Source organism: Chaetodon auriga, chromosome 18 (genome assembly GCF_051107435.1).
Source record: "Chaetodon auriga isolate fChaAug3 chromosome 18, fChaAug3.hap1, whole genome shotgun sequence".
In the NCBI taxonomy this organism is placed as follows: Eukaryota; Metazoa; Chordata; class Actinopteri; order Chaetodontiformes; family Chaetodontidae; genus Chaetodon; species Chaetodon auriga.
This window is the reverse complement of record NC_135091.1, coordinates 8,939,519-8,962,040: the sequence shown is the minus strand read 5'-3', so window position 1 is coordinate 8,962,040 and position 22,522 is coordinate 8,939,519. Positions and strand designations below refer to the sequence as shown.

Genomic DNA, 22,522 nt, shown 5'->3' with positions numbered 1-22,522 from the left:
GCAATGCTGTACTCCCACCACAAAAGCTGACTTACAATCACCAGTTGTATCCATTTTACATCCAACAACTGATTAACAACTTAAAAGAAAGTTCAAGTGAGCCAAAGTGAATCATACTGCAATCAAAGGTTGTTCCATCCACATGTGAAATTCACAAAAGAGACCTGAAACAGACAAGTCACGCTTTTACCACCCCAAATTATAGCCACTTCCTGTTCCTTTGTTTGCTGCTGGTGGGAAACTAACATTCCATAAGAGAAAACCATGGGGTCAGGTTTCTCTTCTCTTTGGGAATTAAGAAGAAAAAGACAGCAATGAGACAGCCACCAACAGATTCAATGCAATCAGTCAGTATCAAACTCCACAAATGCATGTTTTGACATTCTCAGGAAATGTGGAAAGGGCAGAGAAGGCAGCACACCTACCTCTCAAGCTAATACGACACATTCCTTAGTCTCTTTTTAGTTTAGTGCAAAATATTGCAGCATCTTTTTACACAAACTACAATAGATTTACATTGAAGTGAAGAAACATTCTCGCAGAAAAAAAGGTTTTAGTTCTTAGTGAGCTGCATTAGCACTTTACTTTAAACAATATGAGGGGGGTGCACCATTCCTGGAGGTACTGCAATACCAGGTCGATGCGTGGAGTGGACGGAGCAAGCCCCTATTCCATCTCCCTGTTCCAAAAATCAATTTAATATATGGTCCCCGGGTAGGGGACGTATCAGATATTAAACTGATAAGAACAGATACTACACTTGATCTTAGCCAAAAGGCCGAGAAGCGATAGTGTGGATTTGGAGGAATGAGAGAGTCATTCTCTGCACTATGACTCTCACTTATGGTTGAAAATAAAATGAACAACTTAATTTTTTTTTTTAAAAAAGTGTAATTTGACCTTTTATGACTAGTGGGCAAAGTATGCACACTAGATTGTACACTTTAGTCAAGGAACAGGATGACTGTGAATACAGATTAAGATGATTTCTGATCACATGACATGCTTCTGCCCAATTATCCATCACTACCAAATCCAATCTCAAAATCCAATTTGTCACTTTAGTGGCAGTAGAATTGTTTTTATTCAGTTAAATTGTGTGATTGACATTAAGTATAACTATAACAATGGGATCACGGTATATGGATGTAAATTAATAAAATGCACATATTCTCACTAGTGCTATTACAAAGATAAATTGGGCTCTGTCTCCCTCTGGTGGGGGAAACTATGAAGGGAACCACACTCAGGCCTGAAACTTCAATTGCCCATAAGAGGCATATACTTTACATTCTACTGAAATATAATTCGAGTAATTTGATTCATCGTGTTCTGAGATGTTATTATTAGTGTTTTTTGATGTAGCTGAACAGTACACATCTTACAGGTATTATAACCATGCAAACACATTAAGTTTACTTTTCACATATTATCAGGGGAGAGCGCGAACGCAGTCCCCCACTACCAGAAATTATGCAGTCGAGATTCCCACATTTGGGGAATTCGCAGGGGTCAGCACAGCCGAAGTGCAATGGCTAAGCCTCGCCCTGGGTGAACCACCTTCTTGATCATGGTATCTCCCCTGCCAGGTAAGTATGAGTTGTACAAGTCGCACACAAGCGAGTCTTTCACACGCATACCATCCACACTCATGGTGCTGACAATCTACAAATGACCAAAACCAGGGGATATGGAAGGGTGTGTGAATCTGTGGGGATTTAATATAGAAGAATCATGTGGTACTCAAGCTGACAAAGATTTTACATTTTACTTGATAACTAATGGATATATTTCCCATACTGCAATGCTGTACTCTCACCACAAAAGCTGACCTACAATCACCAGTTGTATCCATTTTACGTCCAACAACTGACTAACAGCTTAAAAGCAAGTTCAAGTGAACCGAAGTGAATCATACTGCAATCAAAGATTGTTCCATCCACATGTAAATTTCACAAAAGAGACAAAAAACACACAAATCACGCTTTTACCACCTCAAAATATAGCCACTTCCTGTTCCTTTGTTTGCTGCTGGTAGGAAACTGACATTGCTGCTCCATGCTGCCACCTCTTGGTGTGGAGTGTGAACAACATTTGGTCATCCGTGCACTGGGATTGTTAATATGCTCCACACACCAGTCTAACAGTAAAACAGCAGCACACAAAATGATGATGCAGTTGAATCAACGACTCTCCAAAACTGTTTCAACAAAAACTAAACATTATCACCCTCATAAAGGGTGAATATGTTTCAGGACTGTATTAAACTGTTTTAGTTTTAGCTAAACGTAACAAAAACTAAACTCAAAAATTATTGTGCGTGTATATACATAGACGTATTTTTCTGGCTGCTGATAGCAAGAAAAAAAAAGTAATGAAATATATATATATATGTGTAAAAGGCTATGACACCACACAAGAGAACCATGGGGTCAGGTTTCTCTTCTCTGGGAATTAAGGAGAAAAAGGCAGCACTGAGGCACCCACCAACATACTCAGTTGGTATGAAACTTCACAAATGTATATCTACGCATTCTCAGGAAATGTGGAAAGGGCAGAGAACCTATCTACCTCTGAAGCCTTATGATTTTGACACAACATAATCTTTTTTTTTTTTTTTTTAATTCAGCGTAACAGAGTACCCAGAGAGCTGCATTAGTACTTCACTTTAGACAACATGAGGGGGGTGCACCGTTCCTGGAGGTACTGCAATACCAGGTCGATGCGTGGAGTGGACGGAGCAAGCCCCTATTCCATCTCCCTGTTCCAAAAATCAATTTAATATATGGTCCCCGGGTAGGGGACGTATCAGATATTAAACTGATAAGAACAGATACTACACTTGATCTTAGCCAAAAGGCCGAGAAGCGATACCATATTCTTCAAGGAATGAGAGAGTCATTCTCTGCACTATGACTCTCACTTATGGTTGAAGATAATTTTAATAACTTTAAAAAAATTTTAAAAAGCGCAAAAGTGTAGTTTGACCTTTTAAGACTAGTCGGCAAAGTATGCACACTGGATTGCACACTTTAGTCACAGAACAGGATGACTGTGAATACAGATAAAGACAATTTCTGGTCACATGACATGCTTCTGCCCAATAGGCTCTCACGACAAAGTACAATCTCAAAATCCATATTTGTCACTTTAGTGGCAGTAGAATTATTTGTCAAATCAGTTAAATTCTGTGACTGAAATTAAATAAAACTATAACAACACATGTGTCACAATGGGATCACAGTATATGGATGAAAATCAATAAAATGCATATGGTTTCACTGGCGTTATTACAAAGATAAACTGGGCTCTGTCTCCCCCTGGTGGGGGAAACTATGAAGGGAACCACACTCAGGGTTGAAACGTCAACTGCCCACAAGAGCCATATACTTTGCATTGTACTTAAATACACATTTCAACATTGGCAATTCAACATTAGTTGCCCATGACAATCTGAGCAAATATATAAAATTAATAGAAATATCACAGCCGGGTAGTCTATAATTAAACCATCGATATGTGGACATCCACAGGACCAGACAATGCATCAAGATAGCAACAGAGCTGTTTAAAATTCTAGTATGTTTTCTCCAAAATGAAAAAAGTTAAGCCACGAGTTGATGTCTTATATGCGTAAGTTGATAAGCAAAAATGGTATACACGATTAAGTTCAATGTTTTAAGCACCAGTTCTCAATTTGTATCAGAAATCAAAAATATTTTTAACTTAGAGTAGACATGTAACGCTGGGCTACAAATTACAAGTAATTCAGACTTTTCACATGAACTCTAAGTGAATGCAAACTTAAAGCTTGCTAGAGTAGACTACTAGACTACCTGACACAGCAACCATCAAAAAGTGCACTGTATTTCAGGACAACCTCAACACTTCACAGGGCTCTACACTAACTTTTCCACTGGTAGCACTGGTGCGACCAACTTTCTCAGTTGGTCGCACCAGCACATGATTTTCCTATGAACTGTGCACATGCCTTGTCATTGGCATAGGTTGGGTTCACATTCAGCCCGTTTTTTTTCATCAGTGCGATCTGGGATTTGAATTGTGTGAATGGGAGTTCCTCTTTCGCTATGTTATAGGCAGTGTTAAACTTAATGACCATTTCGTTCTCTTCTGTTGAGCGATTACTCTCATCCATCCGCTGAAAAAAGTCGGAGGGGCTCAGTGTTTCGGGTGATGCATTGGTCCCGACAGGTTTTGTGTTTTATGCTGTCGTTGTGTAACTTCAGTTTCCAGCTTAAATTGTGTCGACCCCGTAACAAATTTAGTGTTGCCTGCAAGAGATGGGCCACACTGTCGACACCAGACACACAATGTAGTTCCCCCTTCGTACCGCAACCACGGGTACTGTGTCAACCATTGTGGTTGAAAGCAGTCCTTTTTTTTTTTTTTTTTCACCTGCTGCTCGGCCGGTCTCTCCCTGTCCTCCTCATCAACAGTAGGCCGCTCTTTTGCTGGCTCTACCTAACCACCAGTCTCCTCCTCTCTCTCCTTATTTAGTTTTTTTTGAAAAAATCAGCAATAGACCGCTTCATTTTTGAGAATAGCGAAACGCTAGTCTTGGTGTCTTGAAGTTCTGTGCGCTGCGCGTGTACGCGACGGCTTACATGCACGCGACGGCGCTGTCTCAACAGGACAGAGTGCAGGTGGAGGCGGCTGACTAAGCTAGTGAAAAAAAGGACGACTTTCTACCACAATGTCTAACACGGAACCATAAAACTGATGCGCTCGCACAAACGCGACCAGATGAAAATCTTCCTCGCAAACTCTGAAAAAAAGGTCGCATATGCAACCATTTTGGTCGCAGTCTCGAGCCCTGCTTCACATTTAGCTTTACTTCACAGCAACAACGTAAGGAAAGGTTATTATTATTGACTACTTTCATCTCATGTTAGTTGCCTACTGCAATGCCAGTTAACAGTAACCCTGGTCTGGCTGTCCAATAGTGCTTTGTTGGGTCAGGGTTTGGTGGAGTCCCTCTGTCCACTGGGTTTGTTTTTCGTGGTCAGATTGTACTGTTATGGCTGAGCTAGTGAACCTCAAGTGCAAGACATAGAAAGGCAAGAAGTCTGGACTTTGATTAAAGGGAACAATTTTTCTGACCTTGAGGGGAGCTGGGCAGAAGAGAGGACTGGGCTGGTGGTTAGTTGTATCAACCAGGAGGAGAACTGGGAATGAGCTGAGGCGGGCAGGGGTCCAGGGCTGAGAAGCAGGCCTAACACAATGAAGGGCAGGAGACAGGGACTGGAGGAGATCAGGAAGAGGAGAAACAGGATTAGGCACAGGAAAATGGGCACTGACCCAGAAACAATAATAGAAGCCTTTTTTTATTTAAGACAATTCAATGATATATTCGAATTAAGAAAATTAATTCACAGCCCTCATCAGGAGAGACAGGGAAGAAAAAAAATGAAATAAAGTGTAGACATACATTAATGGTGTTTCTCAGGCTGTGAAACCAAATTCGAGAAAGCGACGTACATATGAGATTTTCATACATCACAAGCAAGGTTCTCGACGGGAGAGATCGACAAGAGTAAGTGTATGTGTAAAATCGCTCAAAATACCACAGCGGAGTACGCTGTTTTTTTTGTTTTTTTTTTTGTTTGTTTGTTTTATAATTAAACAATGAATGTGCGGCATCCACGGAACCGACACAGTGCATCAAGGCAACGGGATGACTTTGAACTTCCGGCATCTTTGCTTTCAAAATAAAAGTTGTATTGCCAACAAACAACTCTTTATCTAAATTGATCAGAACAAACGTTTTTCATGAACAAGTTCAACCTTAAAAGCAGCCGTTCAATTGGTATCTGTACCAAAAAATATTTCTAACTGTGAGAGCAGATATGTAACGCTACACTAAAATCACGAATTAGTCTGACTTTTTACGATTACTTCAACATGAACGCGAACTTCACGTTACGCAGCAAAAATTAAAAAGCGACAAAAAAACAAGCCTAACCCTGTTTCAGGAGAGCCCAAACGCTTCATGTTCAACTTTAGTGAACAGCAACGACGTAAGGAAAGGATATTATTAGTGAATGCCTTTATCTCTTGACTCACATACCGAATGTTCGTTAATGGTCGTCCAGGTGTGCGCTTCCTTCAAGGCCAAATTGGCTAGCCATTTAGATAGCAGAAATGGTATAGAAGAACTACTTTCAATAACTTCGTACTTAAACTGCAATATAGAGGATATACATATTTACTCCCACTACCACATTTCACATCTTACAACTTTCGCTAGCGTATCAGGTAGCCGAGCTTCAACTGACGACTTTTACGAACATTAGCATGTCAGTTAGCCGAGCCGCATTTGACAAATTTAACATTAGCATGTCAGTTAGCCGAGCCTCAGCTGACAACTACCATTAGCATATCAGTTAGCCTAGCATGGCGGTTACGGTAGCAGCATAACGCGAAACTAGTTGAAACATTTTGACAAGCAAACGCTAAAACGCTCACTTGAACACGACAAGTAGAGCCAATAGAGGACTCACAAACAAGACGTTATCTTAAAAGAGCTGGTTTGCAAAAGTATTAATCTACCTGAATCTGTATTTGTGACGGCGGGCAATGGCGATCATTACTAAATGAAGGTCACTACCGCGAACCCAGCGTCAGTGTTACGTAATGTCAGTGTTACTACAAATTACCAGCAGGGGGAGATCGTTTCCCTGATAAATGGATTTGTCACGAAGTTTTGAGAAACATTTATCAAAACAGTTACCGTTTCATGGCAAATGCAATTAAAACTTAATCCGAGCCACTTCTGTTAAAGAGTACATGCGGATGCTGCAGCGCAATCAATGTGTCACGAAGTTAGCTTCACTGTTCGGCTCCAAATAAATAGTTAGTTACTCTCGCATATTTTTACAGTGTTGTTGTTGTGTCTTACAATGTCACATTCAACGGTTAAGGACTTACTTAATCGTATGCAAACTCGTAAATAAATCCAAATATGTCAAGGAAAATTGTTCGTTTCTCTCCGTTTTTCAAAAGGCAGCCCATTTGCAGGATAGCTCTGGTATCTTATTTCAAGCGTTTTACAGATTAAATGTTAACCTAATGGATCCGTTAGTGCGTAACTAGCGTTACGACTACTGTGACTTTAAACGTTTTGTCTGGAGAATTTGGTGAACAGCTTACCATAAGCACGCGTAGTTCACTTCCAGCATCGTTAAGTCGAGCAGTGACTAAATTCAGGCTTTTTTCGCCAAATTATTTTGTTGTCCTGCCCCGAATACTTCTGTCGCTCCTCGAGTCGTGGTGTTTTCTAAAGGCGACACCTTATTCTGAAGTAAGGCAACCGGAAGTTGTATTCCTCAAGTGTTTTCTCACAGTAACCTGTATTATTATGCAGAAAAAAGGAGCGAGCCTGCCAACAGCCACCACATGCTTCTGGGACAATTCTACTGATGGTAAAATAAACATAACGTGTAAATGTAAGGGTGGTACTGTCACTGGATTTATTCTGTATTACACCCAACAGGAAGCTGTGCGGTGAGATGGGAGAACAAGTCCATGTACTGCAGGGTTTGAAATGAATGGGATTTTGGGCTTTTTTTGTTTTTGTTTTTGAGAACTGCCATGTTATGGATGGCAATTTTTGCTGTATTTGAATAAACATATTCTTTCAATTGATTTAAACAACACTATGATGTATATAATTTGCTTTATTTACATGTGACATGACAGTGCTACATGTACAGCTTTTATCTCATAGCAACAAAAATTACAAGAACTTCCAACATATTAGGACCCACAACAACCTCATTTGACCACCTTAAACAATCATAAGCTACATTCACACTAAATGACTCAAAACTGTACATTTATGTCAAAGCATTTACAAATTTGAGACTGCTGTCCATTCAGAGGAAAACAGAGTGATATAAAGACAAGGCACCATTTTGATGAGAGTACATGTTGAGATATAATTTGTAAAGAACAGAAGCACTTTTGTTTTGGCTGTTTTTGTCCATAAGCTCCAGTTTTATAAAACAAAAGAAAGGACAGCAAGTCTCACACTGCTGACAGTATAAGGAAAGTTACAGGACAAAAAATGATTATTTAAAATAACACGTTTACATAAGGCAAAATATATTTGGCCAGTTGTATAACTACTGCATGTGCAGGGATAAGAAATGTTTAACATGATAGATCAGTAGTTCATTTACATAAAGTTGTGTAAAATCCATGCAGTTCATCAAAATCCATCCATCCAAGCAAGCAGATAATAAACAAACGTCATCACTTTTCGGCAAAATAAATACAATTCTTCAACAAGTGCAATTACAAAGCGTCTTTCCAAAGGAAGAATTGGTGAGGACTAAGAGATAAGTAGTGCCCACTCCAGATAAGGCTCTCTCCATATTTCTTTAAAGATGTCTGAGGACAAAGAGATTTTGTTAACAGCCAACACTGCAATGGTACTTGAGTTCCCCGTTCATTTCAGATGTCAGTGCTCGACGTGTACTGTTAGAGTGCACTTCACTGCTGCTGCGGCACAAGCTTCCTTTAAATTCTACCACCAGTATCACGATACTGACATCAGCTTTGGCAAGACGTCGGTCTTCTCATCAATCTCAGACTGTCAAGAGAGTTGAAAGGAATGACAAAAAAACAACAGTGCAAGTATAGACAACAGTGGTTCAATGCAAAGCATTAGAAAAAAAAACAAAAAACATTATTAACCCCAATTAATATTGACACTTTCCCCGATTGTTTTTAACTACCATGTTGTGAAGAAATGCTGGTTATGAGGAAAAAGTTTACAAATTGGTAAAAATTGTATTGTTTTACATCAGTGTGTTTCCTTTTTTTCCCATGAGGCCGAAAGCACAAACAATGAAGAAAATAGTTTGAGTGGCTTCAAGCCTCAACTTTCAGTGAAGGTACAGTACATTCAGTCGACATTGAACTCATCTTTTTTTAAAAATATATTTATGTACGCTTACAGTATACATTTCGTATTACCAATGCAGGTACTCCTTATTCACATTTGATAGTTTGTTGTGTAGTATTCTCATACTTTCCAACAGGGACACAAGAGATCCCCATCAGTCACTGTCACTCTCATCCTGGTACTTGGCAGTTGCTTTGATAGCACGTCCGTTTTGTAAAGGCATGTCTTCGTAATCACTCCTTTACAAAGGCAAAGAAAAACATCAGCTGATTTATGTATGTTAACAAGGAATAGTAGGTCCTGAACTGTAAGGACCGAGAAGGCATAAAAGCAATTAAGTAAACAAACACTTACCCATATATTACTTCATCATCTGAGTCATTAAGCATGGAGAAAGCCGGATTATCCTTCAGCTGGGAGTCTGGGAAATCAAACAAAAGCAGTTAGCTTGATATATCAGTTTATTGATTACTGTATTGAAACTGTGGTGTACCACCTACCATAAAGGGCATTTTTGGAGGGGGAATACACAAATGCTAATGTGTACAAGTAAAAGTTAAGTAGGCCATAGAATGACAAAAATTCAGCTGGTACGTTTGGAGTTAAGGAACATGTCGTCTCACATAGCATATTTAAGCAAAATTATGGCTGCAATGAAATCTAGTTTGAAAGGATATAGTTTTGGTAATGAGTAGACAGTTCAGCAACAAAATTGTCTTGGAGAGCCTTGGCACCAAACCTCAGGTAGAGAATGACCATGCTGGAGGAGAAAGTGCAACAAGAACAACAGGATTAAATTAAACCAAATTAACCACAGAGGGAAAAACAATTCAACAAGAGGGTCATTTTAGCTTTCCTGAAAACATACCTTATAACAAGGACTACAAACGTCAGCGCTGTCAAAAACCTGAGCCGGAGATCTAGTGATGAAAAAGACAGCACATTAATATCAGAGTGAAAGGGACTGACTTCAGTCAAATCCAGAAAGGTTTAGTCTGCTGTGGTACCTGAGTAAGGCATGTTCTTGAGTTCGGAACAAGCTCTGACGACCAGGAAGATCAGGTAGAGGATGTAGAGGGCAACTACAATCAGGAAGAAGACCTTCATGCCCTGGAGAAATAACATGTGACTTTATTAAACTGCTGGGCAAATGAAGACATAAACCCTGGTTGTACTGCATAAAACAAAGCTGTCAAAACACTCAGTCTCTACTTTTACCACAACCTGCACCTTTACTGACTAAAAGCATCAAAACAAATCATTCTTTTGTTTTTCTCAATCTTCAACTCCTACTTCATAAGAATGGTCCAATATTCTGTTTAAAGGTCTCACCTGGAAGTTCGCTATGTCCACTTTGTACTGATAGGTGGGGTCTTGGAGTTCGTTAACCCTGCAAGTTCAGAGAAGGAGAGTAGGTCTTTTCAGCCCTGTGGTATTTTGACGTCACACAGTTTTTTGAGACTTTTCAGTTTTTATTTTGACAGTTTGACTCTGGCTGGTCGCTGTCAGTGAGGTCAGACTTACGTTTGCCAGATGCCCAGTGTCACCGCTGAGAGCCACAGAAGACCCACAATGATCAGTTTAGGCAGGTAGAACGTCAGACATTTCCTCTCCCCCTGAGAAAATAACATTAACACATGAAATAAGATTCGCAATAAGCTAGAAATGAGAGGGAACCATTAAGGTACTGGTATAGTCGTGGACTCACCTGAACCCTGATGCCATGATACACACAGAGCCAGAAGAGCAGCAGTGCACACAGGAACAGAGCCTGAAAGAAAGCATCTAACGTCCCTGGAAACCAGCTGTTCACCAGGAATGACAGCGGGAAAAATGGATCTGAACAGCAAAAATAACAAAACACAATAAGCGAAACACCTCAACTTCAAGTCGGACTTTTTTATAAAAAAAAACTGGACAGGACATATGATAAGATCTCCAGTTGACACATGTGAATTGTAAATTCAGGCTAAAATATGACTGACAGATAATACTGAAACTCACCATTGTAGAGTAGCAGCAAAGGGAGCAGGATAGACATCCACTTCTGCTCTATACCCCAGTCCCTCATAGAAAACTTCCTCAGTGAGTGTGCAAACAAACACTGAAACATGCAGAGAAAAAAAAAAACTTTAGTCCTTCAGTCGGTAAAAATCAGTTTGAAGACAGATGTACACTAGTTGTTCTAGTTCATGCATTTGGTTGTGTGGGTGTGTATCTGTCTGCAGGTAATCTCACATACGACTTGACCAATAAGCCAAATATTTTTGGTGCACATTTATGGCTGCATGCTCAAGGGAAAACCTATTTTATGCTGCTTGGCTGCTGACTCCTCTTAACTGGCCGGTAGGGGTCGTAGGTGATCCCAGCTTTGTCTCCATATAACCAGTCTCCTGTGGTTACTCCTTCATCATGTAACCTGCACAGTGTCCCCCCCCCTTCATTCCACAACTCTCAGGCGTATACGCTGGACACACAGCCTGCCCTGCATTCCTGTTCTAGACACACCTGGTGGAGATCTGCACTCTACGGAGTGTACTTTTGAGATTAAGATGCAAAAAGTAATCTGTGTTCTTACCGTCACCATGAATGTCAACACCACAAAGACAAACCGGAACCAGATCTCCACTTGCGAGAAGGTGGGGTTGTATGTTTTCCACTGAGGAGGAATTTTAAAAAAGAGAGAGAGACAGAGAGTGAAAAGGCTGAAACTGTTTTATAAGCTGGAAGAAAAAAAAAACCAACCTGCTGGTGTTTGTCACTTACCACAAACTTAACTTTGATGTCATATGTGATGTTTTCAAGGCCTTTGAAGCTGACCATGACCTGGTACTGGGTGTAGTTCAGATAGCCAAGATGGAGCACAATGATCTCATCACATTTCTGTAAGGAAACAAACAAACAAACAAACAAAAATCTGCGTCTCTGTCGGTTCACTCAACAGTCCAACTGCAACGTACAATGAGCTGCTCTCGGGATGTCACCATCTGTCTATCTAACATACTGATCAGATCAACCCTGCAGCCTCATCCTACATCAAGATGGCATTTCATCAGTCCACACTGCTGCGCTGGCCGCTGCTGCCTGACTAAATGATTAATGACAGTGAAAGCATAGTGCGAGAGGGAAAGGTGGCTGGGTTGCTGATTGACACTTACAGCCCCGCAGTGTAGTGTTCGTGATTTCTGGTGCACACTGTTGATGTGCTTCACACTGGCATCCTGCATCACTCCCTTCAGCTCAACCGTGATCTCGAAAGGCTGCAGAAAGTCTCCCACTGACACAGACGGCAGTAAAAACATATTATTAGCTAGAGCCAAATATGTTTAAAAAAAAAAATTCTGATATATAATATGATGTTTGTAGCTCATCCTGTGGTCTTACTATTGCTGTGTTCAGCCTGCATCACACAGGTGAGCCATAGCTGCTGGTTATAGGTGGTGAGGGGAGGAGAAACCAGATTGAAAGGCCCAGTCTGAAAACATATAATGAATGACATTAAGAATTTGCTAATCAATGTAAGGGATACTTATCAATGGCAATCAGTGAAACACACAAGATGCTTTTACAGTGAGGAGGCATCTTTGTTTACATCACAACATAAAACCAAAGCTTTTCTCTTTACCACAGGACAACACATTAAATTAGGAGTGGAAGGGTACAGGTTGGAATCACACAGTTCAGAACAAAATATTACATCTGTGTCTGCAATGAACCGCAAGACAATCCTCTGCTGTTCATGCATCACTAGATCTGTAACTTCATAGAAAGACATACCCTGGAAATACAACACTGATTCCAAAAAACTGGAGATACTATGTAAATATTTTGACATTTACTAATCTGGCAATTGTATGACCACAATTATTAATGCTTATGCTCAATTTAACTGTGGCAACACATTTCAAACAATTTGGGAATTGTTGACAACAAAAGACCGGGAAAGTTGTGGAATGCTCCAAAAACACCTGTATCGCACGTGCATCTCAAAGAGCACTGATGTGTGCTGCTTGCTATTACGACACACCGACACCTTTTCATCTTACCTTGACAGAGACGTTTTTGAGGAGTAACTGATCAACATTGTGTTCTTGCTCAGAAATAATTCTAGGACCTACAGAAATGAAGAAAACAGAATGAATCAATATATCACAAAGCGGTGCCCCAAAAGAAGAGTAAAACATTAACTGACCTCAAAATATTGTACAAAATATAACATGGACAAGTCATGTCTACAGATTACACATTATTGGAGGGAGGAAAAGACTCCATGATGCAACGGAAACTAAGACAAATACATTTGCTAATTATTCTTATCTCAGCTTGCTTTTCTAGCCTGAAGTCAGGTAAGTCACGAAAAACAGGTTTCCTTAAATTAGACTATGTAATTGGTCCTCAAACTGTTGACTGGCTTCTCCCGAAAACTGTGCGTCTGTGTTAGAGTTGAATAAATTTAACTAATGCAGTGAATACTAAGCACCTATCTGCATCCAAAGAGGTAAATCTAAAAAAAAAAAAAAAGAAAAAAAAAGCTGAGAACCACTGGACTATGCAGAAAGGAGCAAGATAAGAGCAATTCACATTCTTCAAGTATTTTATCAGCTTGAAAACAGCTGGTGGATTGAAGCAGAATGACTCACTCACTTCCTCAGTATCCCTAAACCTAAAGCCTGTACTTGAGTGACTTCTGGCCAACACCCAGCTTCGGACAATGTTGCAGAAATGTTTATGAGCCATACCTGCAATGCCAATGAAGACTGTGAGAGCAAAGCAGATCAGGAACAACACGAAGACCAAGACAAAATGCCTTTTCGACAGGGAGTAGAGCCGCATGGGGGCCAGTCTGTCACAGGGAGACATTCATTAGTTATCACACACAGGTTTGTCACACAGAACCAGAACCAGAAACAAATCGACGTGGATAATGTTTGTTTAATGCTTAAAGTTGCTCCCCGACATCCCGTAGCTCAGGAGCGGATATGTCAACACTGCTAGCTTCCATGCTACTTTATGCTAGCAGGAGCAGATGGCAGAAAAGGCAGTGCTTTAACACTTCTTCTCACACAATGAAACGTCGCAGACACATGTCGGTTGTATCCGCTGACCAAATTTTACACTTACCGCTCCATTTCTTTCGGTTCGCAGTCTCGGTGCCGAGAAAAGCTGTTAAAATTTCGCAGTGAATCTACATCCGTGTATCAACATCAGTCTGCGACAACTGGACTGCGGTGTCATCGAATGGGGTGGACTGTGGTCACATGACGTAGGCGGAAGGGAACGTGAAAGGGAAAGGGTGCTTGTTTGAGCGAGGAGGCAGGAAAGTGGTTTATCCCTCAGTCCTTCGGCCGCCTTTTTTTTTGTTTAAATACACATACTTGCTTAGTATTTGAAGCTGTCATATACGTGCCAATGTTTAATTTTAGGCCGACATGGTTTATCCGTGGCTGAGGCTTATTGTATTTAGCTAATAGGCGAGCGCTTTGAAGTCGAGAAGGTATACAACCGCTATCCAGCGGCTGAACCGCATGTAAGCGCATGCGCAGCACACCACGCTGTACGTCAGCGTTGACTTTCCAATGAGCTAAAATGAAGTCTAATGAGCTACTGAAGCAATCCTCATTAATTTCTTCCAATTTGAACGTCAGCATGTAGATTTTAAAGTAGGCAAATGGCTTTTTGCCGTCATTTAATGCAGACGCATGAATAAATCCCCCTCCACAAAACAACACTTGTTGCCTTTGAAGGGAATCAAGAGGCCCCTTCCCCTCAATTGTAGGATAAGCTAACATTTCAGTACATATTGAGAATATGTGTAAAAAATGGAAAGCATTATTGGTGCACTCGTTTTACATTTTTTAAAAATAATTTACCTATTAGGGATGCTCTAACCCGTTAGTCTGACATCCTCAAAATATAAAACGACAAAAGATAAAGCAATAAACGAGTGTAAGGACACCCCTTGTTTGCATCTACCGTCATAACACACTAGGCCTGTGATACACAGTAACAGTCCCGTGTTAAGTTGCAGACTGTTAAATTATCATTCACAGCATCCAACGCCAAAATAGCCATATTGTGTAACGCAGTGGAACACCGATTTGGCAAACAGGAAACCCACCTGTAAAATCGATCATCTCGGTAAGGTGTCAGATCCTCCTTCAGCTCGTTGTAGGCCTCCTGTATCTTCCGACAGAAGTATTTCAGCTCGCTGTACAGAGGGTTTTCCAAGCCGGACGAGTAGTCGTTGTCCATCATCACACTGAGCCGTCTGACGGCTGAAAATGGCGATGGGGAAACAACCCGCGGTCTTTAGAGGACGACACAATGATGCGTCTGTATTATTGTGTCGTCGTTTAATTAAATGTGCAACCGATGCTGTTTTGTTTGTGTCCGTTCAAAGGAAGAAAGGACAAAAAAAAAGCCGTCGGAAAAAAAAAAAAAAAAACGAAGAGGGGGGCGGAAGCGCATATCCAACACACAGGAGCAGAGTCACGTGATCAGGGTTCAGCACCGCGGACAGAGACAGACAGCTGCCTCGACTGACCGCGCGGAGGCTTCGGTCGCATTAAAGAGACACAAATATGGTCAGCGTAGAGGTTTTATGGATTTGCCTTCAACTCATAAACACTCTTTTGGCTGGAACAAGCCACACATTTAGGATTCAAACGCGACATTTTTTTTTTTTTTTTTTTACATACCTAAACCTAAATGAATTTACTTTCCATACCTGACATACACCACCAGTCTATGAGGAGCTGGGCCATTGTTTAGAGTGTTAGTTCCACCTGTGCTTCTTCCTCTATCACAAGTCAACATGTTTGCTGCTTGTGTAAACTCCAGTCCAATAGCTGGCTTGATTTGAACAGTGACGCATCTGAATTCAACAATAATATGACTATATTTAGGAGACAAGATGCACTTTTTTTCTGAAACAATGACGTTTTATTCAAAAGATGCGTGACATATACAATTATAAAATAATTTACATGGCATGCCTTACTATCCATTCACTATAAACGTTCAGTCACCAAATCAGACTCTGATTTCTTTTCAAGTGTTTTTGTCATTTAAGTCTACATCTACAAATACAAAGCACATATCTTTTCTAAAGAAAAGCCAAATCCTACAATATCTACAACAGGTCATCTCATGAAATCAGCTTAAAGTGAATCCTTAACCTAAGTCCATAGGCAATTCTGAACTTGAACTCGGTGACTTACACTTGTGAACTTGTGTGAACGATGTGTGTATGTGTAAGAAGCCATGAGCACACATGTTTAAAGATAGATTTAACACTGATGGGATTGGTAGACTGCACAGTTGAATACAGACACACCTTGACTTGACAGTTGCACTCTACATAACTAGTCTACCGACTACACTAAACTGGGCACTTGATCATTCACATCTTTTCCATCCAATGCAAACTTCACAAAACACAGAAAATTTGCCCGTTCCCAGCCCTCCCGACCCAACCCCACCTTCCCATCTCACAACCTGGGCTACACTTGTAACAAATTTTTATCAACACAAAGAAATGTTCAGAAAACTCCACAATATACAGTATGTATAGATACTATATCTCCTTTAGGAAACAATCTCATAAATAAAATGTACAGACCAGCAACTGTGATGCTGAACTAAAAGAACGGTATCAAACTGTGGTCAAAAGTGATGACAAGGATTTTTCTCCCCCCTAAGAAAATATTGCACAACTAACACAAAAAGATGGATATTTTCATGATGACATGCTCATGTTCTTTTCATTTTTTATGCTTAGAAGAGACTTAAAAAAAAAAAAAAAAAAAAAAAAAAAGCATTTTCAATCCCCTTCCCTACTACCCCACTCTGACACGCATGCATCTCGTTGTGATATGGAAAGATCACATTAAAGTCTGTAAAAATCTCATCAATTCAGAGACCAAAATAAAGCTGGTCAGGCGAATTAAGTTACACTTCCCTCTAGGCCCATTTTTTTCCAACTATAAATTTTAGCAAATGCATATTTTGGCACAAATGTTCGAGGTGACCCTAATCACACCCACCTAATGGTATTAAGCCTAAATATCGCTCCCCTTTTTTTAATGACTTTTGCTATCACCCTCTCCAAATAAAGTCTATTACAGATATTTGCAATGTGCCTAATAATTTACTGCATCCCACGCTCATACCAGCTGGCCCTGCTCTGTGTCCTTAGCTCAACATGAACACAAGCTCGACTGCCTGAAAGAAAAGAAAGAAAAAACAAAAAACAGCTTTTCAGATTTCAGTGTCAGCTTACTAAACAAACAGCTTTCAATAGCTTCATCCTTCATTGGAGTTCTGACTTCAGAGGTTCAGTGACAATGATTTCAGCTTAACTGTTAACTTTTTTTTGTGGTTGTAGCTGTTGAGTTTAAACAGTACTACAGCTTTGCTCCACACCTGAAAAATACTTAAAACACAGTGGAGACAGGTGTAAACAGACATCTGTCAAAGTCACCCAAGTCTCTTTACAACATTTACATATGACTGATATGTATTTACATGACTTCTGAAGAGAGTATGAAATGTCATAGGTGAAATATACAAAAATATTTCCTGTACCTTGCTTACATGTTTAGTGTGGTCTTATAGAGCAGGGACACCCCCCTCCGCCCTCCCCAAACTACACACTCACTTCACAGAAGTGACAGCAGGTGACAAATCACTTCATGCCAGAGATCTTCAATCCAGGCTTTAGCGACTTCTTTGCGCCCATGTCACCGTAAGTAAGATATTTCACTGAGTACAGGATATGTCAGTCAAAGCTATTCTGTGAGCCCCTCCCACCTGAATTACTCCAGACTACACAGCAAAAAACCCAAACTCAGCCAACGGTCTCCCAAATAAAGCAGGTAAGGTTAAAACCATGTTGACAGGGTATGAAGATTGTATATCACAAACAATGACAATAATGTTAAAATTCATATCTGAATAGATAAACAACAAAATTTACATATAAATTAATCCATGTAGCAGGATAACATTTCTTCTTCTTCAAAGTCCCAGGAAACCATGTGGAAAAGACTGCAGTTCACCTCATCTATATTTACTCCTCGACAATCCCAAGTTTTTTTTAACAGTGACACACCTTTCACGACAGTGAAAAGTGTGAACTCTTAGTAGTGCTCCTAAATGATGCATATATCTAAGCCTCAATTCCAGCCGAAATAGACTGAGATAGTAACAAAAGGAATGGCAGAGAGCAAAAACAAAAAGACCCTCCTACCCTCCACCAAGTTTAGTCATTTAATAAAACCCTAAAAGCAAAAGCAGTATAATAAAGTGGTAACTGTTTCACTGAAGTTTTGTACAGCAATGGATTTCAGTGCCCAGTAGTACCTGTGCGCTCTAGGAAAAAAAAAAATACTTTGATCCCCAGAGTGTGGTTTTCAAGTATTACTGCTGCTTCTTTTGAAAACTGCACCTCAACAATTACTCTCCTCTCACCTAACCATGTCTAGAACCTTCTTCTAGCTAAAGCAGCATTTATTTGCATGATGATTACCAAAGCTCAGCTCTTTGGCCCTACATGAATTGCAAGGTGCCAGTGACTGCCTGCCAAACAGAGCAAATCTGAGGGCATCCTTGGCAATTTTGCAGCCAATGCTTATTGCACCGATTCTAGTGGCAGCATTGTGTAGTGCAGCGTGATTGTATCTCTCTCTCTCTCTATGACCAGGGCTGATTTTAGTCTTCTCTCCAAAATCAAAGTTTATTAATCTCAAATGAAACAACTCTACCCCTTCAACAGATTGCATTTAAATCCCAGATATAACTCAGGGTAAGTAGGGAGGGGCCATCTCATTTGAGGCGTTGAGTAACATTGGCTAAAGCCACTGCAAAGGCCTGCACAGCAGAGAAGGGATACTGGAAGTCCAGGATGTAGGCATTGCCATCAATCCTGCCAAACTGCATCACCTGGAGAAAAACAAAGAGGTTAATACAGACCGCAAGCAAAGACATCATCATCGTATTTCAAATCGACAATACTTGAATACTGTCGTGATCATTTCAGAATGAGGATAACATGCAGTGAATATTTCTTGAGCTACAGCTCTCTTACCTGTCTGCCCTCCAGTTCAATTTGAAAGTTCTTGGCAGACTCCTGTGTGACCCGCCCTCCAAAGTCCAGCTGGTAGACCTGCGTAGCTTCATTCCATAGTGGCTGCTTGTTGGCCATGACATACACAAACCCCTGACTGCCCAGCCCTCTGTCCTCCTTCTCGTTGGCCTTTCTGCACTTGATCTCATCCAGCTCACTGGCTGCCCGCAGGTTCCTCTTACTCTTCCAGCCCTTCTTACCACTCTGGCACTGATTGAGCAGCTCATCCCCACTGATGAAGAGCTCAGGCTCACTTTCTGAACTGTCTTGGAACTCACTATTGGCAGTGGCCTTACTCAGCTTCTTGGCCTTCAACTGCTGCTCTTTCTGTCCCTTCAGCTTTTTCTTGTCCCTTCCTCCCAGCCGTGGGCTGGAGATGAGTGAGTTGAAATCACCCAAAGCTCTGCCCTCTTTTTTCGACTTGCTCCCCTCTGCCAATTGTGGCACATTGGCCTCCTCAGCGCGGCCTTCCACCCGCTTGCGGTTCTTTTTGCTGAACTTCTCAGACCGCTGTGGCACAGGGCTCTCAGTCAAGGAAAGCACCTCCTGGAACCCTTCCCCAGCCTCTGCCATCGCTTCTTGTAATCCTCCATGGCTCTGCAGTTCTGCTGGTGGTGGCGGAGGGGGTGGTGGAGGAGGAGGAGGAGGCGAGAGAACATTTTTGTCTACTGCCATGTGGGAGGCTTTGGGTGGTAGTGGCACTGCAGGACTGGGCATAGGCGGGCAAGAATTATACGTACCCCAAGGAGTGTGAAGGGCAATGGGGGGAATGGGAAGTCCGGCACAAGCACTTCCTCCTGGATACATGGGTGGAAGAGGACAGCAGGCTAGGTTTGCCAGGTTTGCAGGATAACCTGGTGGTAAGACAAGAGTTGCATCCTGCTGTGAGAAGGGTACTGGTGCCACCACCTCCTTTGGGGAGGTACAGGGGCGTGGTGACCCGGGGATTGGCTGGAGCTGGGCTCCAGAATAGGCAGCTGCTGGAGGATACTGAAGAGATATTTGGTAGCCTGCAGCTGCTGCAGCAGCTTGAAATGATGCAGCACTGGGGCTGGTGGGGGACTTTGGAGAAAGGACAAAAGGCAGCCTAGACACATCCAAGTGCTGAGCTGGGCTAAGAATAAGTGGGGGTGGTTTGTGGGATCCAGGGGGGGCATTGGGATTCAGCGTTGCAGTCCGTTCCTGAGGAACCCACACCTCCTCTGTGGCAGCTGGGTCCCACTGATAGGGAGGTGGGCGTTTGACAACCAGCCCTGATGCATCATTCCCTCCTAGCGCCAGATGCCTCAGTGACTGGTTCAGTGTTTCATCCTCAGTAAATGCTGAATTAACATAATCAGCCCTGTCTCTGTTACTTCCTCCTCCCGTTGCAGTCCCAGATCCATCAAGAGCGCTCAGCAGGTTGTAAGAGGACTGGGAGGCCAGAGGAGTAGCACTGTTGGAGTGAACAATAACTGTGCTGTGTGGTGCCCCATTCCCTGGAGGGAAATCCTGTCTGATAATAGTTCCTCCTGCTATTCCATTCGCACTCCCAGGGGCAGTGCCTCCAACACTGGATCCACTGCTACACTGACTGCAGGTGTATAAGGCTGTTGGCACCCTCTGCTGGAACGATGCTGCTAGTGCACTACTGTTTTTCGCCTTGGGAGGCAGTGGTCTGGGTGGTTCCAGCATCTGGGAAACTTTGAGAGCGGCCTCTCGGCTGTTCCTCCTGAGAGTGGCGTGGATCAGACTGCTGTCGAGCCTCTGTCCAGGGTTCCTGGCAACAGCACTGTTCTGATTGGCTGTGTCAGGGTATGGGGGTGGGTCTCCGCTGGGTATGGAATAACGAGGTGCAGTGAGTCTGTTGAGAGTGGCAGAGGTGTAGGGCAGCTGTATCTTTTTGTCAGCTGAGGACGAGGATGAGGAGGTGACCCTGAGAGTGGCAGAGCTGCCAGGTCCCTGGAGTGTGTAGACATTCTGATTGCAGACAAGACGTGTTCGAGGACGACACACTTCTTCCACATTCCCACTGCTGTCAAATGTCGTTATCCTCTCATATCCCAGTGGTGTGGGGTACTGCGCTTGTTGCTGACCTGACGGATAAAGTGGGAAGTCTCCTTTCTTCATACAAAGGTCACCAGGGGGAGGCGTCCCACTGGTACCACCTCCTGTTCCAGATGCAGCATTGGAGGCTGCTGTGGAGGCGGATGCTGAAGCAGCAGCAGCCGCTGCAGCAGCCACAGCAGCAGCAACTGTCCCGGGGTAGGGGGGCGGGGGGTTCATCTTGCTGAGCTCTAGGGGGGCACTGAACACCACTGTGTCACCCTCAGCCAGCTGTGGAGTTGACCGAGTGGTTTTGATTTTCAGTAGGTGCTCGTGTTCACCCCCCACTGCTCTCTCAACCACTAAATCAGCAGGTGGATGAGGGATCTGTATCTGTAGTGCTCCTGGCTGGAGCTGGTGCACAGCTGCACCTGAAGGCTGACCCGATGACATAGAGGGAACAGGAATTTGAATTTGGAGCTGCTGCTGAAGTTGATGATGGTGCTGCTGTTGCTGCATCTGATGCTGCTGCTGTGATTGCTGTTGATGGTGCATTTGCTGCTGCTGTTGCATCTGATGCTGAATTTGTTGGTGCTGCTGTTGTAGTTGTTGCTGTTGCTGTATGTGCTGTTGGAGCTGATGGTGCTGCTGCTGCTGCTGCTGCTGTATATGTTGGAGCTGCTGCTGAATGTGCTGTTGCTGAAGCTGCTGTTGCTGTTGTAAGTGTTGGTGCTGAAGCATTTGCTGCTGCTGGAATTGCTGCTGCTGTTGAAGCTGTTGTTGGTGGTGCTGAATTTGTTGTTGGTGGTGTTGCAGTTGTTGTTGTTGTTGTTGTTGTTGGTGGTGCTGCTGCTGCTGCTGCTGCTGCTGCTGTTGTTGTTGTTGTTGATGGTGACTTGGTTGTTGTTGCTGTTGTTGTGAGGGATGATGCGAAGGTGGAGGTCCCACCATTAGGCGACCCATTTCCAGTCCCCCAAAGATGACCTGACCAGGACTGGAGTATCTGGTGGGAACAGTGTATTGGGCTGTCAGGATGGTGTCCTGGCTTTGGTCTGACCCACCAGCAGCAGCCCCAGCAGGGTTTGCTGTGGGATTCGTGAGGACATCCAGCTGAACATTTTGATTAGCTAATAGTGACTGGACCAGACCAATGCTTTGGGCGGGGGACATGGCCTGGGCAGGACTATGGATGGGGGCAATAGGGATGTTGACAGTGCAGGGTGGGTTGTCGTCGGCACCACCAGCAGGGCCTGTAACAGGCAGGTCATCTTCATCTTCACTGAAGACGTTGGGGCTGAAGACCGGCAGATTGATGTAATCCATGGAGATCTTACGCACCTCTGGCAGGTAGATGGTCATCTGTCTAGGCTGCAGATGGAGGAGGCTTGTCTTATAGATGACTACAGGGGCAGGGTAAGAATAAGAAAAAAGAAAATAAAGGC

General features: G+C 42.5%; 2 protein-coding genes and 3 non-coding genes across 8 annotated transcripts in view; all 5 read right to left on the bottom strand.

Annotated features, from left to right (window-relative positions):
* Positions 1 to 599: 599 nt before the first annotated feature.
* Positions 600 to 790, bottom strand: LOC143337037 (U2 spliceosomal RNA). The gene has a single exon (XR_013078692.1). It is a non-coding gene; the product is annotated as a U2 spliceosomal RNA (small nuclear RNA).
* A 643-nt stretch (positions 791 to 1,433) lies between these two features.
* Positions 1,434 to 1,597, bottom strand: LOC143337025 (U1 spliceosomal RNA). The gene has a single exon (XR_013078681.1). It is a non-coding gene; the product is annotated as a U1 spliceosomal RNA (small nuclear RNA).
* A 1,084-nt stretch (positions 1,598 to 2,681) lies between these two features.
* On the bottom strand, positions 2,682 to 2,872 carry LOC143337033 (U2 spliceosomal RNA). Its single transcript, XR_013078688.1, has one exon. It is a non-coding gene; the product is annotated as a U2 spliceosomal RNA (small nuclear RNA).
* Positions 2,873 to 7,682: 4,810 nt separating this feature from the next.
* Positions 7,683 to 15,504, bottom strand: tmem181 (transmembrane protein 181). Of its 2 annotated transcripts, XM_076756287.1 has the most exons (18): positions 15,048 to 15,504; positions 13,669 to 13,772; positions 12,976 to 13,043; positions 12,314 to 12,404; positions 12,088 to 12,206; positions 11,696 to 11,812; positions 11,508 to 11,588; positions 10,934 to 11,033; positions 10,638 to 10,768; positions 10,454 to 10,545; positions 10,262 to 10,319; positions 9,937 to 10,039; positions 9,798 to 9,849; positions 9,607 to 9,689; positions 9,430 to 9,519; positions 9,284 to 9,350; positions 9,056 to 9,168; positions 7,683 to 8,614 (listed from the first exon to the last, which is right to left on the bottom strand). In XM_076756287.1, the coding sequence occupies exons 1-17, from the start codon at positions 15,182 to 15,184 to the stop codon at positions 9,084 to 9,086; spliced, it is 1,578 nt and encodes a 525-aa protein (XP_076612402.1). In that variant the 5' UTR covers positions 15,185 to 15,504; the 3' UTR covers positions 7,683 to 8,614; positions 9,056 to 9,083. The 2 variants fall into 2 exon arrangements, with proteins under 2 accessions (XP_076612402.1, XP_076612403.1); XM_076756288.1 differs by lacking the exon at positions 15,048 to 15,504 and adding an exon at positions 14,051 to 14,154 and having other exon boundaries at positions 7,683 to 9,168.
* Positions 15,505 to 15,848: 344 nt separating this feature from the next.
* tulp4a (TUB like protein 4a) overlaps positions 15,849 to 22,522 on the bottom strand; it is a 28,974-nt gene continuing 22,300 nt past the window's right edge. For all 3 annotated transcript variants that reach the window (XM_076755643.1, XM_076755645.1, XM_076755644.1), the window contains exons 13-14: positions 19,017 to 22,480; positions 15,849 to 18,871 (exon numbers count right to left, since the gene is read on the bottom strand). In XM_076755643.1, coding sequence (XP_076611758.1) covers positions 18,755 to 18,871; positions 19,017 to 22,480 — 3,581 coding nt within the window. In that variant the 3' untranslated portion in view covers positions 15,849 to 18,754. The remainder of the gene's footprint in view (positions 18,872 to 19,016; positions 22,481 to 22,522) is intronic.